The 14,751-nt window shown below is 36.9% G+C and overlaps 1 protein-coding gene across 1 annotated transcript in view; it reads right to left on the bottom strand.

Annotated features, from left to right (window-relative positions):
• SYT7 (synaptotagmin 7) overlaps window positions 1-9,897 on the bottom strand; it is a 1,049,768-nt gene extending 1,039,871 nt beyond the window's left edge. The window contains exon 1 of the mRNA XM_044059178.1: window positions 9,828-9,897. Coding sequence (XP_043915113.1) covers window positions 9,828-9,897 — 70 coding nt within the window. The remainder of the gene's footprint in view (window positions 1-9,827) is intronic.
• Between the last annotated feature and the right edge of the window lie 4,854 nt (window positions 9,898-14,751).

Here is a 14,751-nt window from a genome sequence, read left to right as displayed (position 1 = left end):
CATTCAACTGAGAACTTGGTCAGCCAAAGCCCTTGACATTGGCCTTTACCTCAGAGAAGTAGATGCAAGTAGCAGTCTCAACACAGAGCCCTGGTCTCTTAGTGGAGGTGCTATCACCAATCCTGACTTCACGGGTCTTGTCTGTGAGCCAGCTGGCAATCCAATGATGTTATATAGGGGTTTATGCCAAGTTCAGTGAGTTTGTCAACTACAGCTTGGTACGGTATTGTATATAACACCTTAGCCAGGTCCAGGTAGGCAGTACTCACTTTTCCCTTTATCCTTTGCCTTGTTGATGTTCTCAAATAAGTCCACCAGGTTTAATAATCATAATCTTCCTTGACAAAGCCATACCAGGTTGGTCATGTGTCTGAAGGTTGTATATGTCTTTGTTGATAATTTCCATGATAATTCATTCCATGGCTTTGCATATTTTACTAGTCAGACAAATAGATCTGCAGTTTCAGGGTTCAATTGATGGTCAACTCTTGTGAAGTGGGATAACAATTGCAGTCCTCCCTCTTCATGGTACAAAGCCTGTTTTGAGAGTATAGTGGAAAAGTGACAAAAGTGATCCTGATATATCATGTTTCAAGCAATTTACGAGGACTCCTGGGATATTGTTGGGTCCCACTGAAGCTGTGTTTTTGGCCTTAAGAGCTGCCAGGACCTGGTCCTGTTAATAGTTAAAAGGGGATGTTAGTAGGTGTTTCATGGTTAGAGATGGGTCTGGGAGTGGGTAGTCATGCATGAGCTGAACTTGCCAGCCAGCAACTTTGTTATGGTCAGTAAAGGTGGCACCACTGAGCATAAGTTTGGCACATTGACATGTGCTGCCATTGAGGTTTCAGACATAACTGTAGAAGGCCATGTGGTTATCTTTAGTCCGAGAGGCTATCATGACCTTGTAATTGGTCATTTTGAACTTAATTAGTCCTCTCATTTTCTTGTCTAGTTTACTTATAGAGCTCCAATCATTATGGGGGTTGTGTTTCCTAGTTTTAGCCATGACCGTTTTCCTTTTGTTATAAACCATATTAAGGTTTGCATTTCACTGGTGAGGTTAGTTTTTCCAGTTTGTTTTGGGCTTACTTTTAGTAGGTACAGCAGCCTCTATGCAGTAATTTACATAGGTGTAGGTACAGCAGCCTCTATGCAGTAATTTACATAGGTGTAGGTACAGCAGCCTCTATGCAGTAATTTGCATAGGTGTAGGTACAGCAGCCTCTTTGCAGTAATTTGCATAGGTGTAGGTACAGCAGCCTCTTTGCAGTAATTTGCATAGGTGTATGAGATCTCTGTGAACAATTCATATAGGATATAGTTTGCTTTGAAAATCTAACTGTTACAGAGCTTGCTGGGGTTGCCAAGCTGATTTTTATTTGGAAGAAGAACAATTTGTAGCCCAACCTCACCAGCATGACACTGGGGGGCAGCACTCTCCCACACTAGTGAATACCAGGTATAGTATGTTTGAACCTCTGGTGAGTATGTGCAGTATCTTATCTGGTCAAGGGGATTTTTGTGTTAATATAGTCCAGAAATCATTATGCCTGGCAGTATATATTTTCCAGTCTGTAGTGGTATAGTTAAATTCTCCCATGAACAGGGTAATTAGTTTAATGGTGAGTGTCTTCACTAGATCCAGATATGAGCTATGAGATTCTAGGGATGTGCAGAGTGATTTATAGCTTGCTGTAATATAGTATCGGACTGTGTTTAGGAAGACTTGTACGTGGATAAAATGTGTTTAATGTGTTTAAGGATAAATTACAGGACTTCGCCCTGTTTAACAAACATAGAATTATGCTTGTTGCTAATAAAGAGTGAGACACGTCCACCCTTTTGTCCCTGTCTGTGTAGCTAATGGTCTAAATGTGTGGAAGACAGTGAAGCCAGTGGATTTAAACCATATCTCAGTAATGGCACAGATGTTTATATTCTTCAGAGTCAGGAGAGCTTTTGCAGAGTATGGAGTTTCTTATCTAGGCTCCTAGCACTGAAAAGTAACACCTTTAGGTTCCATTGGGCTTTATACACCTTTAGCTTTTTTTGGATTTTAATTGCTATAAAAAACAAGAAATGAGCCAGCAGCAAGTAGATAGTGTCAAAAAGAGTAGTTTAATCAAAACAATTTTTTGCCAACTGTAACACAGATTGGGCCGTTTATCTGGCATGTTGTACCTGCCACTCATTTTATGTAGGACAGACGTCAAGACCAGTTAAATTACGTATCTCTGAGCATCTCAGTGACATTAGATGCCATAAAACTACCAATGCATTATACAAACACACTCTTATACACAGTACTGCCAAATTTCATTTTACTATTATTGATAAAATCATTGGTGACAGAACCATTAAGAGTGGTTGGCACAATAAACTCAATCTTAAAGAAAAGAAATGGATTACGAAACTAGGAGCATTATTTAGCCCTGGGATAAATGATTGTTTATAAATTGAATATATTATACACGTTTGTTGAACATATGGTGTTCCAATATTCAGAATACACATATATAATTTTATATTTATATTGGATTAATTTATGCCAATATTGTAGTATGTACTCTGATTTGTTATGCATTCTGCATATATGCATATTCTGTTCAAAATTGGTGTTTTATATTCAGTATATTGTATTATGTATATGTTTTACTAACATATACATAAAGATAGCCAATCATGATATGTATGTACTCAAGCCCTTTAATGATCTATTTTTGAATGTATTTACAGCCATACAAAAAATTTTTTGTTAATTTATGCTGTTTGACTATCAGCACTTGCTCATTATTTTGTAACCAATCAGCATGGCTTTATCTGTTTAAATACAGCATTTCTGTCTTGGCTCCTTGCTGTACACTGAAGAAGGCTAGGTTTCTAACCATTGCCGAAACCGGTTTGTTTTTGGATGCCATTATGCTGTTGGGGTAGTTTTTATTAAACTACTCTTTTTGACACTATCTACTTGCTGCTGGCTCATTTCTTGTTTTTGGAGATATTCACTTAGAGCCGTGCAGTTCCTGACGTGCAGGGGAATATTTTGTTTGTTTTTTAATTGCTATGCCAATAGGTTTGTCAATTTGGCATTGCTTAAGAAAAGGCTCCAAGGGAGTGGAATACGTTTTAGCCAATATTTGAAACCCTAGAGACAGGTGCAGGCCATCCTTTGCAAGCAAAGTGGTTTGTTTACCATGTCCTCCCATGTTGACAAACACTGAATCCCACGCAAAGGCACCAGAAATTAGACCAGTTATTAAAATCAGTCATCTTTTGATTGTACTGTGGCATCATCCTTGGTGAAAGTAGGATACTGCTCAGTGCAAGGGGCATACCTGCCTGCAACATATATTCACAAAGATCAACAATGTCTTTCTTCATATAGTCCAGGGAAGTCCATCTTAGGTCATTAATGCCCACGTGGAATTTGACAGAATCATGCTGGTACCTGTGGTGTAGTGACCTGAGTGCATGCATAACTTGTCGGATCCTAGCTCCAGATAAATAACTAATCATAATCTTCTCCTTGGTCAGCCTGGTAAGGGGGGTATCTGTGTTGTGCAATGGAGTCCCTTATGACAAGTGTCCTAAGTGATATGTTAGCTTGCCTTATTGGCTTTGCTCTTGGGGATCCACTAGGTGAAAGCATATGCATGTGTAGTGTTTGGTGTAGCTTTTGGTGAGTGATTTAGAGATTGCTGAGGATAGTGTTTGAGGTTTGTGAAGATATTTTAGTGCCTCATCATAGGTTAGTCTATGTGTGTGTGTGATGGAAACCACTTTTGCTGGGTGTGCTGTACATGTTCTTGATGATCTTGTTTGTATTTGAGATCTCTGCTTCCAGTAAAATTGTGTCAATGCATCTCTCACATATTATGTTTGTTTCTTTAAGGTTTAAATGGTTCTCTGTGAACATGAGACAATTGCTACATTGTCTCAGGATACCCATATCTACCAAGATGAGTACAGAAATATTGGGAAATAAACTGCATATCCATGTTTTCTGGACCTGTATTCGGATGTGCTATTGTAGGTTGTGGACTGGTTATACATAGGTGTCCTTGGGTGTTCTCTGAGGTTTGGCACTAAACTAAGTCAGGTTGTGTTAAGACTTGAAAGTAATGGTATTTAATTTGCAAACTAGCTGATCTAGCCATTTCTCCACTCAATGGCTTGTTGTAATATAGTATGGGACTTCATCTATGGTAATTTGCACATGCATAAATTTCAGGTATTATCCTGTTTAACCAACTTAGAGTTATGTTTGCTACTAATAAAGACTGAAACCCCTTCACTATTTGTCTCTGTGCAGCTGATGATTTAAATGTGTAGAAGACACTGAAGTTAGAGGTTTCAATTCTAAGAAAAGTTTTGTAGCTAAAATCTACTTTCTGGTATATACAGCTATTAAATGTACTGAGGCACAAATCCTGAAGCAGAATTCACATTACTGCCCTACTGCAGTTCTACCACAGACTAAGGCACTAGACTATGCAGAAATGTACGAGTAATGCTGTAATAAATGACTAAATGAGTCTGAAATCTGGCAGTAGTCTGTAGTCCTGCCACAACTTTGAAAGAAGCTGCAGGAATGAGACCCCAGATTGGGCTCAAAATACAAAAAGCTACCTTTTAAACATAATTATACTTATGGAAATAAAATTACAGAATAACGTATAAACAACGGTAAAAATCTTGTAGTAATGCATAATCTCCACACAACAGCAAATGACGCTACAAGATTAAGGTACCAAAACAAACTAAAAAATCAAACAGATGATGTTTTTGGCTAAACCATGGACAAAAAACAGGAAAGTACAAAAAAGTATTACCACTTAGGTCACTATAGGTACAACCTAAAATAATTTAAGCAAAATTTAAATAAAAAGCTTTTTAATTCCCTTGTAAAGAAAAGTTTGTATCTCATACCTCTAAGAATCTTGAACAAAAAACGCTGGGTGAATGTAGCTCTGTGATAAATATAGTAAACTTGCTAGACAGGGATCCAGTCAAATAAAGCCAATAATGGAGCTTAAGTCTTGTGGGTAAAATTTTAGAAATGTTTAACTTAATGTATCAGTGGGGATTGAGGCAGACTCAAAGAAAAGGGAGGGGGAGTCTGTAGCAAGGTAAACAGGAAGGCACTAAAATAAGCAGGAGTATCTAGCTATAAAAAGCTGAAAATAATGAGGGATGAAGGCCCAAATCAGGGATATTTTTTAAATAGCACTGTAAATCTGGCAAAAGTTTACAAAACAATAAGTGCTGCATTAGCATATATTTTCTGAACAATGTGTAGTATGAACCCCAACTTTCTAACATTACTGACTGACCATAATCCTGAGTGATTTATCATATTTAAGGGGGCAGGAAAAATATGAGGCAAAATCCAGGGCATTCTGCAAAAGTATGGACAGCAGAAAGGCTGAAAGACATGGTCACATGCTGTTCATTCTAAAACTTATTAACTTGCCTTGATATATTTATCTCATTCTATACCACCTCTTTCTGATATATTTATGTATCTATCTATATATATATATTTTTTTTTTGGTTGAAAAACTTTACAAACACACAAATGTACAGGATATCAAATGGGCAATGAATCAAAATAAGAAATTCTAAAACATGAAACCACAGCATCACTCATAAGTATTTCTTCTTAAAATCTTAGTTAGAAATTTATTGTCAATATGCCTCTAATTATCTTAATGTGCCTTATGAAATCCACATTCCAATATATCTAAATCATTTATTTTATTGACAGACTAAATCCCATAAATGCCTGTGAAGTAGTTTATTTTTTTTATTCACAACCTAACTAGTCTCAGTCTAATGTATAGGTATTGTCTAATCTGCTGGGCCATCTAATAAACTTTGTAGTTCTTAAAAAGTAATGTCTTTATTCAAGAGACTTTTTATCATATCTTTCACTTTGCTGTCTACAACGCCTACCATGTTATGTCCAAGCATTCTTCTCTGGTACATTAGTAATAACTTATCCTTTTCCTCAATTATATCTTCTCAATTCTCAGTTTTCTATACAAAAAATATTATTTCACTAAAAACGATACCATGTCATGTTCCTTTCTTTCCTTTTGATTTATATTTTTTACTTATCTGTGAAATGCCGTTGTGTTCTTGACATTCCTGACTCACTTCCTCACTTGTGTAAGTTGTCAGATGTCACTTGTAAAAACAAATCAACAGGAGTGGCCAAGGACTAAATATCCTTCTCTCTTTCTTCTGGCCTCCCCAGTCACTTCATGTATAAGAATTTCCAGCACAAGCACTACAATCTCTCCTTTGGTGTAGTGCCATCACTCTGAAACTTGTAGACATTTTGCCCCTCCAGGCTGCTTAATGTATATATAATGAATCTTCTCTTATCGATGCTGCCATCTTTTTCTGAAGTTCTCTTCTCTCATTGCTTTGTATTCATATCTACCCTCTCTGTTGCTACTGTCCTACTGCTAGTGTTTATTTGTAGTATAACGCTATTTTCATTACAAAAGCCATAAAGTATAGATTTGTAGTGAAATAGTCTGTCCATTTTAAATTGACTTAATCTGACAATTAATGAAAAGGAAATGATATGGACAGTAAAAAAGATTGCCATAAAACTGCTTTTCTACTGAATACTTTAGTCACGATGTCTAGTGACTCTGAAATTTATTGAGCACCAGCTGTCAGCCATTACTTTACTTTCTTAAGCATCCCCAAATCTGTCCGGTTTGACTCTACTGTCATTTCTTTCTCTTGATACTGCGTTTTACTTGCTTACCTTTTTCTGGCTATTTCAGCCGTTGTACATTTGTACACTATTTGAAGTGATCATCTTTGCAAGAAACATAACATACAAAATATCTATTTGATTGAGCAGCTACTGTTCTACAAAACCTCCCTGTGTCTTCCTCAGAGTTCTTCACAATATCCCTTTTACAGAAAAGTATATCCAGTGGCTTGTTACAAGATATAGAATTGTTGATTAACTTCATGAGGCATACACCTGCCAAGGAGTCCTGATATCCCAGATGAAGATGTCAAATAAAGTACCAGTCTACATTAACGGGTTTTAGATTCTTATCAATATGATCTATTCATGTCCTTCTTTCTTGTCAATAATGTTAGTATCTTTAGTTACTGTATAAGTGTTAGTTATTTAAACAGCTCAACAACATAAAACTAACTTTATGTATCATATTCATCTGATCTGTGGTATCTTACCATGCTTCCATATTCTACCCTTTCTTCCCCTCCCCCTGTCTCTTTGACAAATCGTACTGCTTATCCTTATCCTTTCCTTCTAGCTCATCTCAGGCCTTTCTCCACTTGGCTGTGGTGCTCTGAGGTTCATAGGTTCATCAATTAGCACTAAGCTAACTGCCCTTGGGGGTCATTTTAAGCCTAGCAAGCTACCCCATGTGAGAATCAAACCATGCACATTGTATCTATAAGGTAAACACCTTAACCATTATACTAATCACCCACACAGTGTACACCACTGAGCCTCACTGAACCTCCTATTTCCAGTCCCTATGACATTAGAAAATGAATATTATACATTTTGACGACATTGCAGTGGTGCTGCGGGAGCGTTGTTGCATCACAGTAAGACGTCCTGTTCGATTCTCAGCTAAAGCGTCTTCTGTGTGGAGACATGCGTGAATGGGCGTACCTTCGTTGAAGGCTGTGCATCAGGGCTGGCAACTCAGTACGTAAAAATCTACTGCCAATCATTAGCGGACTGGAGTTCCGCTATGGTGACCCCTAACCGGGAAAAGCCGAAAGATACAACAACAACAACATTTTGATGACATTACAGAAAAGCAAACCATTTTTACTGTTTTTCCTACCATTGCTGATATGGATGCAGCTTAATTAGCATAGTATTTTGGGCATTATTATAAATTGTTCTTTAACTATTTTCTTTCATTTCTTGCAACTTCTTGCCTGTATTCTATTGCTCAGTTGAGTGCACCATTGCTCTCCACTTAGCTGAGCTGCAAGCCCTTGAAACTCATCTGTGACTGTAACTGTAGGATCCCTATTTATTCCCCATACACTATACCCATAATTATAACTTGGCTGCTCTTTTGCTCAACAAGACCTCAAGCATGCTAGAAGGAAAACTGCTGTAACCAGATGCAATTTATGCAGTTAGCTAAGCATGCCAAACAGGAATCGTTTCCTTCTATGTCTATGTCTAGTACTACAACCCTCACATCTACCTAAGTGGTGCCAATTAGGGCCTTGTGGAGCTAGGCAGTGACTGGTGTGCAACCTATAAGTGTCCATTAATTTCTACAACCTAATATAATTGTATTCCTTGCTCAGCCAATTACACAGCAGATACTATTAACTCACCTCATTCTGAGACAATGGATCTGTTAACCACTCTGTTTGCAGCCTATTAGCACTAGCTACCCTGAAACTAGTGGTAGCAGGCTGCAGTAGCTTGCTCTAAATGCTTATTTCTCACTAGCAAGCATTTAGCTTTTCTTTCACTATAAGCCATATGTGGGAGGAGCAAATACTTATTGAAGTTCAAGGTGAGTTTCTGATCTTAAAATTCGCACATTACCCAGAAGGTTGCCGTGCTCACTACCACCTTACACCTGCATGGCACTCATCAAAAACTAAGTTGTCTTATTCTGAGGAATTTAGAAAACATCTTTCTGAGCCTCAAAGTCCTGCAAGAAAAAGCCTGAGCCTCAAACGTCATAGAAGCATAATGTACCTTTACATTCTACACATTTATCTCAACCTTCCAGCCCATCTGAAGCCATAATTCACCATCAGAGAGCCAAAAGCCCAAGGTAATGACTTAGTCATTGGAAATTCTACTCATCAGACATGTTAATGACAGAGTGAGTTTGACTTACTGCTCAGGATCCAGGATACAGTAGGTATTTAGGGCTCCCAAGTCCCTTCACCCCAGATACACGTACAGCATTGTGTCAATGACTTACATATCAATGGGTTACATGAATACAAACATGCTAAAGATATAACAGTATAAATCCAAGACTGGTATAAAGTTAAATCCTACTTTCACTGAGAAAGATTCCTGAGTATAAACAAAAGATGGTTGACTTCTTCAAGTGACTCAGATGATGGTGTCATTCTGGGGGGAGGGGTCCAATGTGTGTCATTCTGGGTAGAAACATTTGACTGTCCTATCTGCTTTGCCAGGAATGCCCTGCACCCTTCAGCCCAGGGTTTCTGTACATTGACCAGGACTTTCTCAACTCCTATAGTGCCTTCCTCTATAAACCTAGCCCAGATAAATCAAGACAATAAAAGGATGGTGCTGCTCAGTGCTACAAGCCCAAAATAAGGAATTTCACTCCTTAAAAGCCTTCCAATCCATAAAAAATACAGATATTGGCATCATTACCAAAAAACACACCATGCCTACCAGAGTTCTCTGCTTATCACACATTCATTTCCTCTTATAAAGGTACCTCTATATCCAGAGGTTGTATGCCCATATAGCTCTATGACTCCTCCACTTCTAGGTTTATACAGTAAGATAATGACCCTGAACTCCAGAACATCATAGTAACTACAGAAAAGACCCTTTAGCACTTCCTGGACAAGTATAGCACCTGTCATAGGCCATCTACACCCAATGAAGAATATCCAAATGATCTGGAATCCAAACATAATCAAATTGCCAATTTAAAGTATGCATCTGTTAAAAGGGATACTTGTAATGCCACAAGTAAATACATTCAATGAATGCATCCTAGATGTAATATACCAGGTGAATTAGAGTATGTTTAAATGTCAGGACATATAATCTAATAAATCTTCCTTACCCACACCATCTGTCCTTGTTTCAATGTATTCTCTCTCTCTCTCTTCAGTTGGTTTCAAACTTGTATACATGTACAAAGATCTCTATTTTGCTCCAACTATGCCCTATTACATTTTCCTTAAATCTATCCTTTTATATTTGTTTTTATGTTACACAGCTAACTGTTTATTTGTTGCTCTCTGTCTCTACATAATACAGTGTGTGTGTGTGCGTGTGTGTGTATATGTATATGTATAGATGTGTGTGTGTGTATATATATATATATATATATATATATATATATATATATATATAAATACACACACACACACACACACACACACACACACACACACACACACACACACACAGACATCCACACACACACACAAGCACACACACACACACACAAGCACACACACACACACAAACACTTGTTAAACCTTGATATAAAACTTTAACATTTTTTCCATATGGCTTCTGACTAATTTCTTTTGTACCTAAAACGTGGTTTAAATTTTTGTTTTCCCACAGCCCAGTTCAGTGTTGATCAGAGTCCTATCATGTTACACAAACTTAAGTAAAATAAATAAATACAATTGCCTTCATTAATGAAACTTACTGGACATATCATACTCTCCCCTGTTGTAGGATCACATATATTTGGTCTAATAGCACTATTATTTTCTACATTTAGAATTACATTTTCCTTGCGAGGGTCTGATTATCAAACAACATTCCTCACCATTAGTACCCAGACTAAAACACTTATAAACTTTACCACTTTCAGAAACTTCTCTAAGACATACTTACTTCAACTTTATAATGACCTGAGGAGTTTCAAAAGTCCTCCCTTTGGGGACCCAACAGCAAGCATTATTGCATTTGTGGAGCGGGTTTTATTCTCACCTCCATAAATGCATAAAGACATTGATCCCGATTCATAACAAATACACTGAAAAGTTGAAGAATAAAAGCATTAGGCAGGATACTAACAACATACACAATTAATTTCTCTTAGTAAGAAACTTAAAACCCAGGACCTAACAATAAAGCTCAAAAGGTTAAAGAACCTGCTTAGAAACAGAATCAAAACTTCAAAAGCCAAGCATGAAATGAAAACTGTCTTCTGCTAAAGACAAACACATGTCCTTCTTCAACCATATCATTAACCTTAGAAGTAAGACCCAGCACTGTTCATAGCTTCATTATACATAATGCTTCTATCTATTCCACCTCTGAAGACACTGCTGACCTATTAGACAAATTAGTTTCAAATTTTTTACCCTGTTCTCCAGCTAGCCTACACGTAATTCACTCCTTGCCAGCCCCTTCCCAAACATCCCCCTTGAATAAGCCATAAATGCTCTGTCTGTGGTGAAATATAGTAGCTTAATAGAGCTTAGCAATTTGCATGGACGTTTCCTTGCCAGAATGAAACACTGTTTTATAGGCCTCCTCTACAGCCTGTTCAACCTTAACCTCTTCGATATGGATTTGTGTCTCAGGAATGCAGAACTGTAGTGGTCATTGCCTTGCACAAGGGTGACTCCACCACTAATTCTAGTAATTACAGACCCATAAACCTCACATGACTTATCTGTGAAACAAAGGAATACATCATCATTATGAACCTCATAATATAGACACTGATTTTCTAAACTCTCGTGACCCAGATAAGTTTAGGAATGTAAAGGATATATCCTGTCTGCTAAAAATGGTCAATGTCTTTGAAAAAGTCATTGCGCCTTGAATTAGGGCAAGTTAGTACACACAACTTACCTCGACCTAGCCAAAACATTTAAAACTATCTCTCAGTCTTCATAGATAAACATATTAAATAAGTGTAACCCCCAAGGTTAACCAATGCATAACAAGCTGGCTGACAGATAGAACACTTCAAATTAAGGTTGGGACCACACTCCTAAAAAAGCTTATTATCAGTGGTGTACTCATGGTCTCAGTATTGGCCTTACTCCTACTTGGTAGTCATTCCTTGGGCATCAAAGCTAATGACAAGGTCCTTTAGTTGATGAATAAATATGATGCCATTATTACCATTCCCGTGGAGTCCAAAATGCTTCAAGAAAGCATAACACTCACAAAAAATGGTACCATGACCATGATCTCAAGCATTATGCTAAAATATGTAGTATTACATCATTTGGCAAAGAGTAACACCTTTTTCCTACCACATTAATGCTATCTCTCTAAACAGACTTAGTTATCAGGGACCTCAGCACATTTCTTGACAATAAACTCCCCTTTGACTAAATTCTAGTCAAATATGTTAGAAAATTCTGATTATTAATAGTATTTCTTCCAGGTCCAAGAATGCCACCATACATCTGTATTCCTCACCTATTAGGCCCATAATTGTATATGATGCTGTCCTTCACAGGTATATGTCCACACATATGATCAAATCTGAAAGACTGATGTTTCTTCACAAAGAAAATCAACAGTCTGATTTCCATTATCGATGCAGAACACCCTAAAGGTCTCTTCTCCGTATGACACATACTACTAAAAAAGGTGACCTGTGCCTCCAACAACCCTGTCCTGAGTGACCTTCATTATATTCATGACACAAGAAACACCATGAATACCTGTATAAAGATAAGTAACAAACTGAATCTCTTGGTGTGATGGGTACCTTACTTCAACAATTCCTATGCAATGGAACAGACTCTCCTTTCAGATTAAACAAAGAGGTTCCGTCACCATCTTCACGTCTTCTAGATGAAGGGATGGGTAATGGCAAATGCATCCCTGCTCTTGTCCCAAAATCCTCATGGAATGGAGTAGCAGGTAATGAGAATTAAAGTGAATAGGCTACAAATGATCTACCCAACCAACTGCATAGTAACAACAAATAAACGTACAATTGAAAGGTCCCAAAAAACATTTCTCTCATCATTTTATACCATAGGTCCACACAGTTACAAAGTTATAAACCTGCAGAAAAAGGCAAACTATTTAAAATTCTTGGCAGATACATTCTACATTAAAATGTATATAACTACTAAATGTAAACAAAAAGTTGCCTATTTAATACGTACAGTGAAGTACTTTGGGATGTGCATGGTACAGATTTTACTGCATACCCAAGGAGTGTAAGGTGCTTACTGTAATTACTGTACCATACATATACCATCTTGTTTACAGCACATATCCATATCTATATATATGTCTATGTCTATGTATAGACATGGACTTGCTAAAACTTTTAAAGAATAATTGTAATGACAGGAAATTCCAATAACATGCAAGGGTATAAGTCACAAAATTGCAGGAAGTGAAAATGGAATATAGTTATTTCAATAACTGTTACGCAATCTTTTAATTTTCATTATTCTGCATCCCTGATCCTGATGGGATAACCACTCAGTTTTTAATATTAATAGTCACTATATGAAAGACTTCATATCTATGTTCTTTTTGTTTTCTGCAACATATGGTGATGATCAAATTCAGCCATTACATTTCAATTACCACTCAGTTGTTACAGCTTAAATTTTCATCAGTAGTTAACCATATCATAGGACAAGTCTGCTAACTACATAGCGATCACTTCCATATCATTTATCCTTCTATTTTTTCTTCTGTCTCAAATATAAAACATTTTCTGTCAAAGCATCATTCTTTTAGACTTTTGTTACTGGGGACTAGACACATCCACTTTGTACACAAGTCTGTGAAGGCCTTGCAGGTTATTACTTGTTAACGACCCTTCCTACACCTGTATAAAGTTCTGTGGCACTCTTCCAGAATAATGCAGTCTAGGGTCACTAGTTAGCAGGTCAATGACTGATGGCTATTAGAAGTACCACAGAGCCCTGATAGTTCTTACAAGCTTGCTTCCCAGTACTCTATATTGGGCTATCACTTAGGATCGTCTATTTCTATCCATTTCTTATGCTCGTGATCTGCCGGTCTCTGATTCCTATGTATTCTCAGGATTTGGAATTCTAAAAATTGGCTGAGGACAGATGCTGTTTTTGTTGTAGTCTTCACTATGATGGAGTGGTACCTCTACTTTGAATACTTCTAGATACATTTGGCCATTGTATGACCCAAAATTAGTCTATAATCTCACAGTGGCATGGTAAAGTAAGGAGACCCTTTTATAGTGAAATACATTACTCTTATTTAAATACAGCAAGACTGTTCTGTGTATAAAATCTCTGAAGACAGTCCTTAGATAGCATATAAATTATTGAGCAAAATACTGAAAGATTTATTTAAGAAATCCATATATTCCTGTTTTATTGCAATAAAACAGAGTTTTATTTCTGGTGTCTTCTTCATGAATGTGACTAAATGTTTATTTTCTTTTGTCTCTATGTATTTTTTATTTTTGTATCTGTGTATTCAGAGTCAAAACTATGATTTTTTTTAATTGTTCAGTGATAACCAAAATGTAGCTATGCAGAGCATCCCATACATGAGCACACACACACACACACACACACACACACACACACGCACACACACCAGCTTATTCAGCTTAACCAAAGAGGCAATGAAGCACTATTTTTGGTCTGTATATAAAAGATTACATTAAATTAGAAATAAGCAGTATCCTTTTCTGATATATTTTGTAGGTTAAAATAGCAGATCATGATCTTCAAAAAATGCTTTTTAAGCTCAAATTCCTTCAGTCAGATTTTGGACATATACTACAGTTTCTTAATTTTTGCAAACATTTGTTAACTTTTGAATTAAAATAAATCGCTAGCTGGAAAATTTAAAATGAGTGGGGAGACACTGTACAGCATAAAACTCAGCTGCTAACAGTGTTTTGTGTGGCCATTTTCTACTTATATTAAGTATTTATGGTAGCCTTAGCTTACAAACTTGTTGCAGAATACACATCAGCACTTATTTTATAATGCATCTTTTGTTCATCGTTTAATTCTTGCCCATGATGCAGAATCTGCTTT

Source organism: Protopterus annectens, chromosome 17.part0 (genome assembly GCF_019279795.1).
Source record: "Protopterus annectens isolate FY-2018-M chromosome 17.part0, PAN1.0, whole genome shotgun sequence".
Lineage (NCBI taxonomy): Eukaryota > Metazoa > Chordata > Ceratodontiformes > Protopteridae > Protopterus > Protopterus annectens.
The sequence above is the reverse complement of the archived record's forward strand: the minus strand, read 5'-3'. Positions and strand labels throughout refer to the sequence as shown.